This window comes from Phoca vitulina, unplaced genomic scaffold (genome assembly GCF_004348235.1).
Source record: "Phoca vitulina isolate PV1807 unplaced genomic scaffold, GSC_HSeal_1.0 scaffold22, whole genome shotgun sequence".
Taxonomy (NCBI): Eukaryota; Metazoa; Chordata; class Mammalia; order Carnivora; family Phocidae; genus Phoca; species Phoca vitulina.
This window is the reverse complement of record NW_022589725.1, coordinates 14,252,164-14,271,264: the sequence shown is the minus strand read 5'-3', so window position 1 is coordinate 14,271,264 and position 19,101 is coordinate 14,252,164. Positions and strand designations below refer to the sequence as shown.

The 19,101-nt window shown below is 52.7% G+C and overlaps 1 protein-coding gene across 1 annotated transcript in view; it reads right to left on the bottom strand.

Annotated features, from left to right (window-relative positions):
* Positions 1–246: 246 nt before the first annotated feature.
* Positions 247–19,101, bottom strand: part of TM9SF4 (transmembrane 9 superfamily member 4) — a 53,414-nt gene continuing 34,559 nt past the window's right edge. Inside the window, exons 7-18 of the mRNA XM_032419352.1 lie at positions 18,233–18,351; positions 18,004–18,115; positions 16,563–16,633; positions 14,291–14,423; positions 13,170–13,251; positions 12,999–13,074; positions 9,925–10,008; positions 8,166–8,341; positions 7,587–7,650; positions 6,303–6,422; positions 5,372–5,461; positions 247–2,389 (exon numbers count right to left, since the gene is read on the bottom strand). Of these exons, the coding sequence (XP_032275243.1) occupies positions 2,240–2,389; positions 5,372–5,461; positions 6,303–6,422; positions 7,587–7,650; positions 8,166–8,341; positions 9,925–10,008; positions 12,999–13,074; positions 13,170–13,251; positions 14,291–14,423; positions 16,563–16,633; positions 18,004–18,115; positions 18,233–18,351 (1,277 nt within the window). The 3' untranslated portion in view covers positions 247–2,239. The remainder of the gene's footprint in view (positions 2,390–5,371; positions 5,462–6,302; positions 6,423–7,586; positions 7,651–8,165; positions 8,342–9,924; positions 10,009–12,998; positions 13,075–13,169; positions 13,252–14,290; positions 14,424–16,562; positions 16,634–18,003; positions 18,116–18,232; positions 18,352–19,101) is intronic.

Genomic DNA, 19,101 nt, shown 5'->3' with positions numbered 1-19,101 from the left:
TACCCCTGGAGCCCCCAGATCTATCCAGACCTGAAACCAAACCACTCCTTTCCTTGATGACTTATGAACCAATTTCCCTTGGGACATAAGCCAGTGTGACCTATGTTTCTATTTGAAGGAGTCTTAGATGACAGAGAGGTGAAGTGACTTGGCAGTAATATATTGGAGCTGGGAATCTAAAACCAGGTCTCACTGCTACCAAAGCTCATACCTGACTGCCCTTTCCTACTCGTGGGAGCAGGGCAGATGCTTGTGATTGAGGCTGGAGGGACTGAGCGGATGGGAGGTTCTGGACTTGTACCACACAGGGGAACAATAGTGGCCGAGCCCTGGAAAGCCTGACAGGAGACTGAGTTTTGAGGGAAACCCCTCGGCTCAACCCATTTGGGAAGTTGTCTCACCTCAGGCTCCTAACCCTTGCAAGAGATTCCGGAGACATGACAACAGGACAATGGCATATTTATTTACAATTGGACCAAAAAAAGGCATACAGGCATCTTTCAATTAAAAATAATAATGATGATGATTAAAAAAGTCAGAAAAATCGATGATGTTTGAACCGTTTGTGAGGAGTCCATTTCCCTACTCCCCCCGCAAAAGAGAATCTCTTAGGGAAAAAATCCGAGATTTGAGTGAACAAAAGCCTGCAATATCATTGTCTACTGCTTGGGTTCCCTTTTCTCCAACCTGATTCTTGGTGGACACCACCTGGCGATACGGAGTCACTGTGAACAAGGTCGAGAAGCTCACTGGTTTGACTGGTGGAGCTGGTAGGGGCTGCTGGGGGGAATCTGGAGTCAGGGTGCAGGGTGTTAAGGGGGTGGGGTGTGTTCCTAGCTTAGCCAGCATCCTGAGCTTTGTCTTGTGGTGGGAGTCCCAAAGGGGCCGAACCAGGGGTGAGTGGCTGTTACTTAAACCCTAATCCCAGGGTGGGTTTGGTCTCTTGCAACTTGAGAACAAAGTTTGGGACATGCACGGGGTGGGCAGGGGGTTGGGCTGCCCAGGCCTGCCACGTTAGTTCCTTCTTTCTACCTTGGCTCCTTGCCTATTCCTGGGAATTGGAGACAGAGCAACAGAACTGACCTTCCATCTCCCTTCCCACAAGCAGTTTTCTGGGTGTCCCCCAAAGGAGGCAAGAAACCAATGGGAGGCAGAGGCAGAGGGGATGGGACTGGCTAAGAGAGCTGGGCATGAACACTGAGGCTGGGGGATATCAGGGAGAGAACACCTCTCCCCAGCCACCTAAAGGAGGGCATGTGAGGTCTCCCAGCCTTGTTCTGCCCTGGAAGGGGGAGGGGAGAGGGCCCGCCACCAGCACACTTTGCAAAGAGCAGCAACCCCCCGAGGAAAGTACTGGGGAGCAATCCTGAGGGGTGAGGACCCTCATTCCAGACAGACATGTGGATGCTTGGCTTGACTCTAAATACTTGGCCCTGGATCCAGGGTTTCTTGGCACAAATAGTTCACTGCAAGTCTCTTCTCTGGTCCAGCAAACTCCCACTGCTCTGAGCAGGGGTGAGTCCTGCTGTCCTGGGGCACGTGGCCCCGAGTGCTTCCAGGGGATTTTCCTTGGAGCAACCAAGACCTGGTTGACCTGGAGGCCTGGCTGGAAGCCCTGCCTTGGGCCGCCCTGGGCGGGGGCTGGGGGAAGAGAGAGGAGGGAGGGGCAGGGCCGGCAGAGGCTGGCTGGCACTGAGGACGCGTGTCCGGGCTAGAGCTGTGCTTTGTCACGGCGTCAATGGTGAGCACGGGCCATGAGAGGCTCGGAAACCTCACCGAAGCCCCAGAAGGCCAGGCATTTCCTCTTCCAGTTAATCGTGGGGTGGCCAACAGCCTGAGGAACTGAGGTGGAGACAGTGCCCAAAACCCAGTGTCTTGGTGATTTATCCATCCTGGATCCATATGTTAAAAAAAACTAAGGAGAAAACCCCCAACCAAAAAAAATAAACCTGAATAAACAGGTCTGAGAGTTCCTGCTGGAGGGAACTTTCTTAGCACTGAAGAAAAAACAACCCACAAAAACCTCATCCCCCACAGAACTGGAATAAAATGATGAAGAAAAGTCCCAGATTTATCTACAGGCCCTCCCGCCCCCCACGCAGCCCCAGGATCCAGGAACACTGTGCCAGGAGTTACATTCCGAACGAGCAGGAGGTACTTTATTTGCGTGCCTGCAGCTCCCCACGCAGAGTGGCTTCCTGTCCGTGGACGGAGTGGGCCTGGCCATGGGCCACCCCCATCAGTCTATCTTCACAGCAGCGTAGATCTTGCGCACAAACATGTAGGCTGCATAGAAGCCGATGGTGCCCGTGAGAAGCCAGAAGGACAGGACCATGAGGGCTGTGTAGCCAAAGTACAGGAGAGAGGGGATGAACTCAACGATGTCCAGCTGGGGCGCGGGTGGAGAGAGAACAGAGCGGGGGACGCTTAGTGCCAGTCCACCATGGCCAACCGGTCCCCCCCGCCCCCTGGCCTTCTCACTGATCTCGTGGCGAAGCCGAAGCCTGGGAAGGGGAAGGGGCTCGCTCCTGGTGGGCAGTGAGGGGCGGGCAGAGCTCATAGCCACGGCGAGCCTTCGTCGGCACATGACCACCGTGGCAGCTTATGAACCTGCGCACAGATGGGGCACAGAGGGGTCCAACCACACCCACAGTTACCCAGCTAGGAAGCAGAAGGATGTGGGATTTCCAACTGGGGCTGGAGGGCTCGGGCGGGGGGGTCTATGGCCCAATTCCTCTGACTTGGGCCATTTCTTGGTGGGGAGAGGAGGGGGCAGGAGTCTTTCTGGAGCAGGGCCTGGGAGCTCACTGGGAGACAGGGGGCACTCCAGGGGCCAGGGCCAGAGTGCCTTAGGCAGGAAGGGCCACAGCTGTGTCACTTCTTCACCCTCCACAGTCCCCAGGACAGCACAGCGACATTCCGGGATGGCTGGAGCGGCCAGGGAGGGGAGGGAGGAGAGAGGCATCCAAGGCTCCCAGCTTGAAGAGCAGAGAGCCTCTGTAGGCCAGCCTACAGTCCTCGCCTCCTGACAACGCGTCTGTCACTTCTGTTAACATCTCCCAGGGGTTTCATCGGGGAGCACACTAGACTGCTCTGGAGAGTGTAGCGGCCTGGCAGGGACGCCAGAGGCCTGTGCTATGCTGGTGTTTGCTGGGCTAAGTGGAGCTAGTCTGGAACCTTGCTATCAAGACCTGCTCGGCACACCAGGGCCCGAGTGGGGACTGTGCCAGGGCTCGTGGACAAACACATGGACACAAATGTCAGGAGCTCAGAGCAAGTCAATAAAGACCTTCTCCCTAAGATCAAACATCCTCAAACTAGGGGGTGAAGGCCATGGTTTCAGGCTCAACCCTCCTGTTTCACAGGCTTTCTCAGGGCTGGAGAGGGGGTGAGGGAGGTAGGGGACAGGGCAGTGGTGAGTCCAGTGGTGAAACTCGGACAGGGAGGCAAACAGGCATGGCCAGAAAGGCCCTTAGAATTCGACAGGCCAAGGCTGTCATTTTACAGCCAGGCTCTGGGACTAGGGGTGGAGGTCTTTAGAACAGAGAGGAAAGAATGGGGCACAGGGAGGAAGGACAGGAGGTTTTGATATGACCCCGGGGGCAGTACAGGAGGCCATGTAGCTAAGTTTTGTTTGCCCAACACTGTCTCCTGTCTTCCATCTTCCCGGGGTTTTGGGGTACCCACTCCCTACTCTGTGGTCCTGTTGGGGCTGTCAGTTTTAATACAACAGCTAAGCTAGTTGATGAGAGTGCACCATCCCGCTGGGTAACAGTGAGGGATGGCATGTAACCTGGGCTGATGAGCAGCTTCCCTGGGACTGATCACTTGACAGTAGAGGAAAGATGTTCTTTTAGCTCTAGGGCTGTGAGGCTGAAAAAAGAAGACTCTAGGGCTGCCACTGGTCTTTCCACTCTGAGGCAAGATCCTGCGTGCAGATTAAAGCCAAGAAAACACACAGATCTGAGGCGTGGATACGGAGCCCCAACATCCTTTGAAATGCTGGATCTAACCATGCCTGATGCTAGAACTCCAGCTTCTTAAACCTTCCAGTGCTACCAGTCAGTACATTCTCTTTTTGCTTAAGCCAGCTGGAACTCAGTTTTAGTCACTTTCCCCTCAGGAGTTCTGATGAATATGGGCTAAAGAGGAGGGAAATCAGATTAGTTCTGAATGATTCTAGGACTGAGACTATGGCCTAAAGATGGAAGTGACAGGGTGGCAGATTTCAGTGTGAATCAAGGAAGACCTTGATAATGCCAGGAGCTAGCCAAAGAGCATGAGAATGCCAGGAGGGGGTGTCTCCTGTCACTGGATGTGCCACAGCGGGGGTCAGCACGCTTCTGCTCAAAAGGCCAGGTTATACAGAGCTCACGTTTCACGGGCCATGTGGCCCCTGTCACAACTACGCTACGTTACCACTAACACGTGAGAGCAGTGAACGAGCACGGCTGTGTCCCAATAACACTTTCTTTACGGAAACAGGCCCACCGGCACTCGTGCTTGAGTTTGCTGAGCCCTGAGCTCTGCGATCACTTGTTGGGACAGCTGGAGAAGAGGGGCACGGTCAGCAAACTGGGAGCCGCGGTGGAGCACCATCTTAGGATGATCCACACCATCCTTTCTAAGCTGACCATTTTGAGAAAGGGCGTCCCAAGCCTCCACCAACTGACCCGTGACTCTGGTTTGGGAACACACCCTGCCTGCAAGCAGAGGACTGCCTGGCTTTGGGTTCTGGAGACCCGGCCACTGGTGCACCCTGGGGGACACCCTCTTCGGTGGTAGCCTTGGGAGTGAGGGGCCCACCAGAGCGAGCCTACATTCCTCTCGGGCCCACCTGGCTTACGTGTCATGCGTGAACCTACCACAACTGGCGTGGCGAGTGGGGATCTGTTTATATTTTGCCTCACGCCACTCTTGGGGGCAGTGAGCTCTGGGGGTGTACCTGAGTTCCTAAATTTGGGCGCTAAAGGTGATTTCAGCATTTTCTGCTTGTATCTTTATTAACTCCTTCTCAGCTACTTTCTTTATTCTTTCATATTATTGCTCTTTTTTTCCTAGCTTGAGGTGTCCCTCGTATTTATTATGAATAGCACTTTAAGGGGAGAGATTTCCTTTAAGTTCTGCTTTGGCTGTATCTCACAGGTTTTGCATGCAATATTCTGTCACTTAGCCTACAGGCTTTCGTCTCCCAAAACACACAGAACACAGATTCTCTCTGTTCTAAAAAGATGCACGTTCTAGAACAAAATGGCTTTGGTTCTCCCCATTCTTGGCAGGAGAGACTCTGACACTTGGGTTTTTCCCTAGCATCCTCCTCTCCCCCAACCTGCCCTGAAAGGGCTGGGGCCTTCCTCACCCAGGGCAGTACCTTGTTAACAAAATAGAAGATGGCATAGACGAGGACGTAGAATGCAGATCCCCCGGAGACTAGGAAATTCCTCCACCACCAGCGGTAATCCTGAAGAGGAAACAGAGTAGTCCTTATCTCCAGGTGTAATCTCTTGCCTGAGTTTCACGGTCCCCTGAGGAGCTAAAGACTTGAGGCAAGAACAGTAATATTTGGGGTGACGGGAATGTTTTATATCTGGACTGTGACAGTGGTTACAAAAAAACCATACGCATTTCTAAAAACTCACTGAACTGGAGACTAAAAAGGGTGAGCTTTACTCTTCATAAATGAGATCTCAATTAAATCACCAAGGACCACAGCAAAAGGACAGTAATAACAACAACTAACATTTCTTGAGCAAACGCTAGCTACGTGCCAGGCACTATGCTAAGTGCTATACGTGAATCAGTTCATTCCCTCCTTGCAGCAGGCCCGAGTCAGGCCCTATTGCTGCCCTGTCACATGACGAGGGATGGAAGGCACAGACAGGTTAAGCAACTGCCAACCAGAGCTACTAACAGAGGAGCCGGGGTTTCAGCCCAGGCCGTCTGTCCCAGAGCCCCTGTCAAGGGGCTCTGCCAAGAGCTAGTCCCCAGAGGGAGGGAAGGTCACCCAATCTGCATCAGCTACTGGAGAAAACACCACTGGAGTGGACTCTGTACTGACAAATCTACCAGCCTTCTCTCGTGTTGCCATGACGACTTCATGTGACTATGCTGTGAGGTAGGGATCATTAACTCCAGTCTACAGCTGAATAAATGGAGGATCAGTGAAGTGAAGTGATGTACTTGCCCAAGACCTCATAGGCAGAGGAGGGAGGCCCACATGGGAAACCCAGACAGCTTCACTGACCCATTCAATGCTAGACCCAGCTCTCCTCACCCCCAACTCCTGACCCCATTCCCCTCACCTCTGCACAGAGCTGGAAGTACACCATGACGATGCTGATTTGTGAACACGACACCACCAGGATGATGAAGACAAGGAACAGGAAGCCAAAAAGGTAATAGAACTGATTCTCCCAGATGGCCTGCGGACACATCACAGCTGGTCTTCAGCTTGGCTTGCCTCCACCCAGCATACACTGCCTGTGCTCAGAAAGCCATCCCGCAGTTACGACTGCCACACCACCTGCCACCAGGGCAGGTATGGAGAGCCACCATCATGATACCACTGGGGCCTGTGGGCCTGGCATGTGGCTCTGACTGGCCCTTGCTCCCTGAGTGAGCCAGACTGTTCTCAGGGAAGGGCTGGGGCATGGCTGACCCTGCAGTGGGTGGGCCCCAGCCTGAACTCAACAGCTTGTGGCAAATAATGAATCCCACCCGTCCCAACCAAAATTACACAGCAACCACCTCCACTCGGGCAGCCTCCCGCGTGCCGGGCACGGTGCTCCATGCTTTATGTGCATCTCCAAATGTAAGCCTACGAAAGTGTGGCCATTCACGGATGAGGAAGCCAAGGCTCAGAGAGGCTGGTGATTGGCCCAGAGTCACACAGAGTAAGGTGGCCTCCTGGCGGGGGGGGGGGGGGGGGGGGGCGGGCAGCCAACCCATCCTCAGACCCTTTGCCTAGGCAGGGCTGGGTGGGCAAGTGGGTCTCAGCAGGGAGGGCTTGTCCAGCACAGGCTTGGTGCACGGCACCGAGCTGGGTCAGCCAGGCGCAGATGGCTCTGAGGAGCCCTTCCGCCAACTTCCATCTTGGCACGGCTGGGACAGGAGTCATCATCATCACGACAGCCACTATTTAACAAGTACTGCCTGAAAATCAAGCATGTGCCTCTTACAGACATTCTCACTCCAGCCTCACAGTGATCCTGAGAATTAGGAATCATTCCCCCCCCTTTCCTGAGAGTTCTGAGTAGCAGGTCAAGATGTGTGGGGGCCTGGAACTCTGGCTGCAACGTTACCGAAGCAGCCCCTACTTCCTGAGCGCTTCACACACACCAGACCCCGTTCACGTGGCCGATCTCATATATCCTTCCAAGCCATCCTGAGGGGTGGAGTGGGGACCCCGAGAGGTGAAAGGGCCCGTCTGAAATCTCATGGGTGGTGAGAGGCAGAGCACATTAAGTGGAGGGATGGGGACTGGGCTAGCGGTGGGGGGGCGGGGGGAGGCTGTGTGGGGAGGGGCGCGGGAGCACCCCCACCAGCCCCCTGGGGCTGACGAAGCCCTGGGGAGAAGCGGTACTCACGCTGAAGATGAAGAAAAGCTCAATGAACATGGCGCCGAAGGGCAGGATCCCGGCCATGAGAATGCTGCAGCAGAAGGGGAAGGTTAATGCGGCGAGGAGACCCAGGCCACCGGGGGGGGCCCCAGGCTCCTCCCAGGTGGCACAGAGGACAGTGCTCACGCAGCTGCGGTGGTTCCAGTTCTCGGGCAGGCTTTCGTACCATTACAGCCTCCTGAGAGGGTGGCAAGGTGAGCATCACTCTCCCCATTTTACTGATGGGGAAACTGAGGTAGAGAGGTAGGGTGAGTTGCCGAGATCGAGTGATGGTCTTAACCTGTCTCACCCGTACTTTTCCACTCCTCCCTTCCCTGTCCTGGTTCCCAGGCCAACACCAAGTCTGGTTACAACTTGGTCCTCTTGAACCTGCAGTGGAGTTAAGCTTTCATGAAGTCTACCAGAGCCTGCTGGAGCTGCAGAACACCAGTCACAAGGCCCCTGGGGGAGGGGACTCGTTCCATGTCCTCCTAAGTAAATGGCTCCGGGCAGTGTTGGCCTTGCCCACTCCAGAATTCCCTGGCCTTGCCCCTACCGGAGACTCACCCAACAAATCGGTTCATGTACCACCGCTGTTCAGGGATCTGCCGGGGAATCTGGTTGGTGCGCACAGGGTTGTCATACGGCTGCTTGCGGAAGCCGAAGTAGTAGCCCAGGTAGACAAGGGGCAGGGAGATCCCGAACCACATGCACAGCAGGGCCACCATGGTGGGGAAGGGCACCTGTGGGCACAGCGCCATGAGCCCCCCCCCCCACAAGGCCCTGATGCCCAGGGCCAGGGGCTGTGCAGGGGGAGGTGGGCCCATTGGGTCCCACGGAAGGAGGGCCACCATGGTGGGGAAGGTCCTGCAGACCCACCCCCACAAAGCTCCTGGCCAGAACCTCCTGGGGCTGACCAGCCCCGGGGGAAAAGCGGAGGGCAGATGGAGGACCATTTGGGCTGTGAAGTAGAGAAGGAACCATGGCATCCCAGAGGAGCTTGTCAGCTGGGAAGTGGGGAAAGAATGAAGAAGGACTGAGAACATGAGGGGAAGATGAGGCCAGAATGAAGGGGAATTATGTGGTATGTGAACTGGAGACAAAAGGGAAAAAACAAAAGTGCACAAACTGTGTGTTCCCGATTTTGTTAAAATAAAACACCATAATATACTACAAAGTAAAAAAACCAAGTTATAGAACTGTATGTATAGGACTCCATTTTAACAGAAGCATCCCAATATTTATGTTTATGTGCCTACAGAGGGCTCTGCCCAGAAGTTAACAGTATTTCCTCAGACGGGATGTAGCCCTTAGAACTGACTTTTCATTTTCTTCTTTGTCCTATTCTATTCAGTATTATGTTTTTACAAGAATCATGCAAACTGGAAGAAGCGAATTAAGATATGCAAAGCGTTTAGAATAGTACTTACTCCAATGTAAGCACAATATAAATGTTGGCTATTTCATCATAATTTTAAAGTTACATCATTCCATTTTAAATATAGCTAAAAAGACTACAAAAATATACTAAAGATTACATCAACTTCTCTGGACTTTCCAAAATTTCTACAATGAATGTTTATCATGAGCGGTTGGTAACTGGGAGGAAAATGTTAAAAGAGAGAAGGAACACAGGTAGAAAAGAGGAAGTGAGAGGAAGAGCATGACTCTCTTTCCTGAGGGCGGCTTCCCCGACTCTGCGAAGAAGCCAGTCCTCTGGCACCCCGGACTCCCAGCCTCACCCCACAGCCTCTAACAAATGGGCACCTGCAGGTGAGGGGAGGCGGCTCTATCCACTAAGGCTGGGATGGCGAATGCCTGCCCCACTTCCACTGCAGCCCTGCAAGGGAGCGAAAGCCCATCTCCCCACCCCCGCTGAAGTTCACAGTCCTTCTCAGTGAGTCCTGGGCAGCTGCTAGCAATCACTGGGGCTGGCAGGATCCCCGCGCTGAGGGCAGGACAACCCGCGGGGGCCGGTGCCGAGGGGCAAGGACAGGAGGAAGGAGAGCCTTGTTTGGGATACTGACCTAATAAACTCGCACCAGGCAGTTTTCCCTTGGCTGAAGCAAAGGGAGATTCCCCAGCTGGCCCCTGGACTGTGGAAATCTCCCTTTGGAGAAGTGAGCTTTGGCCAGCTGTCTGCAAGAGCCCACAGGAAGGCCAGGGCTGGGGCACGGGCAGCTGGATGAGCAGGGAGGGGGGAACCCCGGGTAGCCCTCGGGCCCTGGGGCTGGGAACAGAACTCCGGGGATTCAGAAAAGGGAAGAGAACAGCAGGAAGTAATCTGCCTGAGTGACCGAGCACAGCTGGTCCCCCCCTTACTTACTGCTCCTGATGAGTGCTTTCCCCAGATGAAGCAATTCAAAACGAAGCAGATGCCAAAAACCACGCCAGGGTAGAGCGTTGCCGTCTGGAAGCAAGGGAGACCAGGCTGGGGAGCTGCCACCTGTTCCGGTGGGGCCCCCAGACTAGAGGCTCTCAACCCTCCTTGTCCTTCAGGATCCAGCTCCAGGGTAATTCCTTCCAGGAAGCACTCCCTGAACTGCCCGCTCCTTGCCCTCATCCCCGTCTGTGACTATGTACTGTTACCCGGCCAATGCCTGCTGACCCCCAGAGACTCTTAAGCTCCTTGGGAGGGGTGTGTCGTCGTGTCTCCCCCCACGCTCCCCCGTTCACTGATGTACGCCCAGCGTTTACAACACAGTAGCTGCTCAATAAACATTTGTTGAACAGGAATGAATGAATAAAACTTTTACAAAACACTTATGTGTGGGGCCCAACCCAAACTGCCTAGAGTTGTGGGTAAGCTTTAATTGAGTCTTAGGACTGGCGGGTGCTGGCCTCCACACACATCAGCTCACCTAATCCTCACTATGGGATTATTAAAGAAGAGGACACTGGGGCACTTGGGTGGCTCAGTCAGTTAAGTGTCTGCCTTTGGCTCAGGTCATGATCCTGGGGTCCTGGGATCGAGCCCCGCATCGGGCTCCCTGCTCAGCGGGGAGTCTGCTTCTCCCTCTCCCCCTGTGCTCTCTCTCTCTCAAGTAAATAAATAAAATCTTAAAAAATAATAATAAAGAAGAGGACACGGGGGCCCAGCAATGGTAAATACACACCCCAACTTCATACAGTTAAGGGTAAATCAGAGAGGTTCAAACCCAAGCAGTCTGACCCCAGGGGCCAAACCCGTGACCCACTGCGCTGTATTCCATCCAGTCACAATCTCTCGGGCTGGGGCCCAGGCACGTGGAACCAAAGCCCCAGACCTACAGGAGCCTCCTTCACTGCTGTGGCTGCCTGAGCATCCAGGAGGGCCACTGACCACAACGCCTGAGGCCCCCTGCAATCTGGTACTCAACCTCCAATGCCAATTTCACCTTTAGCCCATAGCTCTCCCACACCCAGTAACTGGTCGCTGCTCCTGCACGTTGCTGTCCCTGGGCCACTATGTATGCCGAGTTATCAACATCTCTGGGTATCTGTCGCCTGAGTGTTAATGCTGTGCCAAGGGCCTTCCACGTAGTCTCTTTCCATCCACAAAACAACCCTGAGAGGTAGGTACAACCATCCCCCACTGGAGAGATGGGGAAACCGAGAAAGAACAGAGCCAGGATGGGGATCTAGGAGATTCCAGAACCCCAGGCCGCCCTGCTGGCTGCTTCGGTCCATCTGAAACCCTCCCCTTCAAGGCCCAGCTCAGACGTCATTTCCTCCCTGCCTGCATGTTCCTGCTTTACTCTGCTGTATAGCAGGGCATTCGTCTGATGAAACGTACAGACTGGACATTGTGCTATAGATACCGGGAGTGAGAACAGGCAGAAAGTTCCAGTGAGGCAGACCGACCCCCCAGTGGAGAACCACCTCCATGGGACTACTTGTAGGCACAAGGCTCTTGCCTAGGCTCCTCCGGGGTGCCAAGGAGGACACGGAGGTCGGAATGGGGGAAGAAGGGGAGGAAGCTTCTAGAGGGTGACACTGGAGCGAAGACGTAAAGGATGAGGTGAGGGGAGTGAGGGAGTCGTGTGCCCAGGCAGAGGGGAAGACAGAGGCTGGAGAGAGGAGCAGTGGGGCATCTGCATTGCCGCGGGCCACAGCACATGCCCTCCGGTGTGTGGAGGGAGAGCACCAGGGAAGGGTCAGGATCTTGCAGGACACCAGGGACGCCTAGGACAGTCAAAGGTCTAGGTGAGAGGCAAAAATGCCCAAAACCTGGGCAAGAGTTCTAGAGCCAGAGCTGGAGCTGGGAGGGAATTTATGGACTATTTGGCGGGAAAACCCTCAACATTTGTTGTCTGAGAGGAGGCGGGCAGAAGGGAGTAGGAGGTAAGGAAGCAACCCAGCGGTCTGGCCTGGGGGTCCGGGAGAATGCTGCTGCCACCAGATGCGAGGAGCAGGTGCGGGGCAGAGAGGCGGGGTACGGCGTGGGGTCTGCGGAGGGAGGTCCTGCGGGTATCTGTGGGAGGCCTCCCAGGGAAGAGCTGCACAGGGAGTTGCCGGGTTCCACACGTCTGTAGGTCCCCAGCTCTTGGCCCACAGTGGTCTGAGGAAGATGCTCGATGCATCAACAATTCAGGGCCTTTCTCTGATTCTTCCAGAAGAGTCACCTTCGCAGCTCTTCTATAGTGAGGACTTCCTCTATGCCGGGGGTGTGGCAGCCAGAGCTGAGACGCCCTGGGCTCCCCGAGGGCTTTCGACAGAGTGAGAATGGTTTCAGAATGCTAGGACCACAGGCTTCTTCCAGTCTGGCGCCAAGGGCTTCCCAGGGCCTGAGGGGCCTCACTTGTCTGGGAGAGGGTCAGGGTCAGGGCTCCCTGGCAGGTAGGGTTAAGTCCCAGGAAGGTAGGGTCAAGTCCCAGGCATCTGCCAGTTTCTATGGTCTTTTCTGCCGCCAAAAACTCTCCTGACCACCAGGAGGACAGAGAAGGGCAGAAGTTGTCTTCCCTGAAGAGGAAATGTAGGCACCAAAGCCCGAAGATGGGCTGAAAGCAACATGGGCCTGGCAGGTAGTTCTCTCTACTCCACTGGGTAGGGTGTCCTTCCAGCAGCCCTGCTGATCAGGTTTTGGCCTTAAACTTTGACACCTAGGCTTGGTGTCAAATCCTGTTATTCTGAATCTTCTATTTCTTCTCTTGTTTGAACCGTCAGACAATGTAGGCTAAAAATCACCTAAATTCAATCCGCTCTTCTTACGGATGCAGCAGCAAGGGCCCTCAGAGGTCCCAAGGTGCCTGTGGTGAGAACCCAGGGCTGCCTACCCGTGGGTGTGTGCCCCCCCCACTCTATCACATTACCGCTCTGCCTCTGGTTCTAACCCCCACACAGACTGCCTACACTGCTGAGGAGCCCAGGAAGAAGCTTCTCAGCTCCACACCAACACTGCAAGGAGGTTAGGACACTTACACAGAACGCTCCTTTCTTCCACCGATGGCCTTTCAGAGTACGGTACAGACGGCCAGCAGAAAATCCACCAAACACCCTGTGAGGAAACGGCAGGGGTCCACACCATGGGGATTTGTTAGCTGGAGGGCAGGGTGCCTGTGCCAGCCCCGGAATCCACTCAGACACACCTACCCCATGAACATGAAGAGGAAGCAGGCTGTGGTCATGAGAGCTCCCCGGCTGGAGGGCGACAGCATCCCGAGCATGGCCACGACTGTGGAGGGAGGGGGAGAAGAGACAGACAGGGTGGCTGATGGCCAGGGTCCTAGGCCCCAGCCCCCATCCCAGGCTGGCCCACAGGGCCCAGGGCAGATGAGGCTAGATGAGGCTCCCTTCTCCCTTGGCCTTCCTGACAGCATACTCCCTTGCTCTCTACAGGAGAAGACCGGTCTTAGCTGGGGTTCACAGGGGAGCAGCAGTTGCTGGGCGCTGGCTGCCCACATCTTCACTGCAGCTTCCAGCCCACAGCGCACTTGCAACCAGCCCGGCACCGAGCTGAGACCGTTCTGAATGCCAGCTCACTGCACCTGCCTTATCAGCCCTGCGAGGTGGAGGCTGGTTATCCATTTCTCAGATGAGAAAACTGAGGTTCACAGAGGTGAAGTGAGTTGTCCAAAGTCACAAAGCTTGGAGGTATGAGCCTGAGATACAAACTCAGGCAGATCAGCTGCTAAGAGATTAGATCTTAAATGTTCTTATCACAAGAAAAAAAATTATGTAACTATGTGCAGTGATCAATGTTAACTAAACTTACTGTGGTGATCATTTCACAACAGACACATACAGCAAATTATTGTCCTGTACATCTTAAACTTACACAGTGTTATATATCAATTAAAAATATTAAAATGGTAAAAAAATTTTTTAGGCAGACTGACTTCAAAACTGTCTATAATTACTATATATTAGGATTTTGGGGAGTTGTTTTCTGAGAAAAGACCTGGTGCTGACTTGCGTAAGTCACTTAACGCCTGACTGCGGAGGGAGGCCAACCTCACAGCACTGATGTGTGGCTTCGCTGATGGAGTGGACGTGGTAGGCGATCCGCGGGGCCGGAGAGCTCTGAGGGGCAGCAAATCACCAGAGCCTGGTGCTGAGAGGACCCGGCCCTCCTGCTGCCATGAATGACTCTGTCTGGCCCAGTGATGCTGACGTGCCCCGTTCCCCAGGGGGGGAGGCCACCCCTCTCTCAGACTCAGGCCTGTGCTCTCTGGTGACAGGACCCCACCCTCAGCCCCACCAGGCCCACTCACAGATGACGATGAGGATCATACAGAAGAGCTGAATGCCTGAGCCCAGGAGGGAGCTGAGGATCATGGGGTACTGGGGGGGCCTGAAGACGTCACCGTGCACCAGCTTCCACCCAGACTCTTCCATGGTGTCTTCCTGCAGCAGAGGGTCAGAAGTGAGGCTGTTTCTTGGGGTCCAAGAGGAGGCAGCTCCTGCAGGGACCCACGACCCCTGACTAGGGCTGAGGGTCCCTCAGGTGTCAACCAGCCTCCACTCTGACAGGAGTGTAAGCGACATGAGATAGTACTCCCCAGAGAAGTGTCACATGGAAAAGGAGGGCACAAACGCGAGGCTTATAGCTACATAAAAGGCAAACCTCCTCCCCAAATTCCGCAAGCCTGATGCATGGAAAAATAATGTAAACATCAACACACTGAAATGTTAACTGTGAGAGTTTTTGAGTGGTGAGATTTAGAAGCCTTTTTTTTTTTTTTTTTACTGATTATAAAAGTAATATGTGCTCTTATGTAATAAAAAAGTGAAAAAAAATTTTTGGCATATGGCATGATATTCAAATGAATAAGAAGTAATAAATGTTTACAGTAGAAAATTTTTTAAAAATCTGGAAAGACTGAACAAAAGATCTAAAACTCATAAGTAAACATTCAGAAATTTAAAAAACCCCAGAAAGACAGAGAAAATACAATAGTTTATACTCCCGGCACTTACTGATACCATTGTTTTGATGCATTTCCTTTAGCCCTTTATGTGTGTGTGTGCGTGTGTGCATGTATATATATATATATTACACACACATATGTACATATATATATATGCATATGTATATATAATTGTTAAACACTAAAATTAGAACCAGACCCGGGGCGCCTGGGTGGCTCAGTTGGTTAAGCGACTGCCTTCGGCTCAGGTCACGATCCTGGAGTCCCGGGATCGAGTCCCGCATCGGGCTCCCTGCTCGGCAGGGAGTCTGCTTCTCCCTCTGACCCTCCTCCCTCTCATGCTCTCTGTCTCTCATTCTCTCTCTCTCAAATAAATAAATAAAATCTTTAAAAAAAAAAAAAAATAAAATAAAATAAAATAAAATAAAATTAGAACCAGACCCTATTTACTGAGTACTTTGTTATTTTCAGGTGATGCTTGATCATGAGCATTTCCTCATTTCCAATAAGTACTCTTTGCAATTAATATTCTAATGTCTGTACAGCTTTCCATTGTATACTGCACCATCTCATAGCCAATCCATTATTATGGAATACCAGGCTACATCCAGTCTATTTAAATTATAAATAAAACTATAATAAATATTTCTAGACCAAGTCTTTGTGGTTTTGATGGTTTCCTTTGGAAAATTCTAGAAGAATTACTGGGTCAAAGCAAGTTAACTATTTTATAGTTCGTGGTGTATAGAGCCAATTCATAACTCTTCAGAAAACTACCAATGTATACTTGCATGGGTGGTGTGGAAAGGTGCTTAGCTCCCGTCAACCTTGCTGCCAACGACTACTATATGAAAACACACTTGGACTGATTTGAAGGTCCCAAACTGTCTTCTCATAACTGTTTGAATTTGTATTTGGCAGGGGCGGGGAGAGATAACCATCCCTGAGGTAAAAATGGTTTTTCACATGTTTCCTAGCCATGTATAGTTCCTAGTCAGTAAATTTTTTGTTCATTCTCAGATTCGAGATTTTGGGACTTTTTAAAACCAGTTCTTTTAACTATTGCCTCTTTTTTCAAGTTTGTCGCAAATACTGTTTGGCACTCTTCTGTTTTGTCTATATATTCTGACATGCAGAACAGTTTGTAGACTTTTCTTTTTAAAGTAGGTCTGACACCCACCATAGGGCTTGAACTCACGACCCTGAGATTAAGAGCTGTGTGCTCTACCAACTGAGCCAGCCAGGCGCCCCCAGTTTTCAGATTTTTAACGTCATATTCATTAAGTTTTCTTTCTGTGATTTCTCCCGTTGTTTTTATGCTTAGCAATTAAAATGCTTATCCCTATCATTTTGGGTCATTAAACATTTTTTTCCTTTTCAAACTACTCTATGACACACACACACACGCACACCACACACACCACACACACCCTGGGTCATTAAACATTTTTTTTCCTTTTCCAACTACTCTATGAAACACACACACATACACACACACGCACGCACGCACGCACACACACCCCACCCCTTGACCCTCGGTCTGGTAGGCCCGGAACCCTACTGCTAGTCTGCCCTCCCTCTCCAAGTCCATCCCTCCCCAGCCAAGATCTCGTACAATGTCATCCTCCTTGTTATAGTTGGCAATGTCCTTCCGGAGGGTCCGAATGATGATCATGCTCAGGATGCCTGAAACAAATAGGGGTGGGGAGAAAGAGGCATGAGCACTGCCAACGGAGTCTTGTGGGCTGCATGCCCTCCTGCGCCTGGGGTTTCGCTGAGTGCCGGCTGGCACGCCTGGCTTCCTCCGGTGGGCAGTGGCTAGGCGGCTGCCTCAGGTCCTCTGCTGAGCAGAGCTCCACCTCAGCTATCCAGAGGTGGGCACACGGAGGGTCACTCCCCTGGCAGGGGAAGGAAAGAGCCACTGGGATGGGTTTGGGCAGTCCAAGGACACTGCTTTTTATTCCAGGGAGAACAGCACCCCAGCTGCTCCCTGTCTTGGTCCTCCTGACCTCTGCAGCCTCGCTTCCTCCCGGGCTTACCTCCCACGCCGCCCTGCTTGCTGTTCTGTCATCAGTTCACAGCCTCCATGCCTCTACTGGGGCTGCTTCCTGTTCCCTTGGCCCGCGATGCCCCACTCTGCCCTGACGGCCGCTCCCACTTCAAGACTTACCCCAGGCATCTTCACCTTTCCACACCCCAGATGGCTCAGAGGCCCCCCACTTGTACCTCCACAGCACCCTGTTTCCTCTCCAGGCAGCCCAGTATAGTGGCTAAGACAATGGGTTGTAGGACTTCAAGCTAACTTAACGTTTTAGGCTTGGCTCATGGAACCTGAAGGACTGAGAGGTTTGTGAAGTGCTTATGAACACAGCAGCTGGCCCCTCAGTAAATGTTTAATAAACAGCACCTAGCATTATCTCTGCTTCCCATATGACACTGAAGCGACCGGTTTCACTCCACCTCTGCCCACTACCCTCCCCCTGGCTCGCCGGCCAGCTTCTCACCAAGCTTGTCCCACTGCAGGGCCATGACCTTTGCTGGACCAGTCGTTCCCTGGGTCTCTGAATGGTGGCTCCTCCCCACTCAGAGAGGTCTTCTCTAAAGCAGCCTTCATCCTTTCTCAAGAGTTGTGTATCTGGTCACCCTGTTTATCTGCTCTATAGAACTTATCACTGTCTGGACTCAACCACTTCTCTGCTTTTCTGTCTCTCCCACCACCAGAAGAGACTCTTTGAGGGGCTGGGCTTGCTCAACACCATATCCCCAGCATGTGGCACAGCGCTCGCACGGACCAGCAACAACGAAATCTTGCTGAATCAATCAGTGAAGGTGTGCACGAAGGGATGTATCCGTCTTTCCCTAGGGAGCTCTCCAGAGTAGAGACTGACTCTTGTTCGCCTTTGCATAGCTGATGCCTAGCACTGACCCTGATGTCTGTTTCTGACCTACATGTGGCCCCAAGAACACCCTAGAAGTCCCCCTTCAGTCGTGTGATGTCTCAGGCCTTCATCCCTCACCCCCTTGTCTCTCCACCTCCCATCCCACAGATCTCTCACCTGATAGGAAGAAGACCACCACGACAGAGTTAATGATAGAAAACCAGTGGATCTGTACATCACTCATGGTCAGGTAAGTATCCCATCGAGAGGCCCATTTGATGTCACTTTCCTGGAGGGGGAGGGAGACAGGGTGGAAAAGCAGCACTTAGAGTCAGGCCTCGTGTTAGACCACTCCTGCCCAGACCAGAACCCTCCTCCCCTGCCATGGATTCCGGCCCCTTCTCACCTCCCAGTGTACAGAGTAGGTGAAGTACAGCTCATTCTCCTTGCTGGGGTCAATTTCCTGGGGTGAGGAGTTGGTACCCTCAGGCAGGATGCACGAACTCTTCTCATCTGCTTTGATGTCTGTGAGAGACAGAGACTCAGTCTGTTCCTGTGGGGACCAGTGCCACTACCCAGGGCTGCTCTGGGGGGGGTGCCCTCGAGGCTGCCTGCTGCTGGAACCCAGGGTCTGAGTGGAGGCAACAAAGTTATTAAACTTCCTCCCCAGAGCCCTGACCTTCCTAAGAGCCTTTGGAGCTGCCGGGTGTGGAGGAGGGGCTCTGAGTCCCTCATCTGATCTCTCTTCACGCAATTCAAGCATTCATGTATTCACTTAATCAGCCCCACTGAAGAAGAAAAACACCACCGAACTCCTGCTATCATGTTTACTCATTCATCCAGTCCCCAAAGTCCCAGCACGTCAGTAACTCAATCACCCAGATACTTCTTTTTTCATTTATTCCTCCGTTCATCCCATTATCTGTCCATCCATTCAACCAACCACCATTTAATAAGCACCTACTCTGTGCCCAGGACCCTGCTGGAGAGATAATGGTGAGAAGGAGACAGAGTCTCTAAACTCCGGGAAACGGTTGAGGGGAGAGATGATGTCAAAAATATCATGCAATAAATGTGACGCTGTGCTCGTGGCCCTCACCAGGACGGGCACTATAATGCTCTGAGAGCACAGGATCCATGTCTTACATGAGATCTTTGGATATGATTTTGTTTGAAAACTAGGTTCCATAGCTTTAAAAAGAAAAAAAAAAAAAGCCAGAAACCCACCACCACTGTGGACAAAGGCCAAGCCTGCTGAACTGAAGTGTGCCCTGG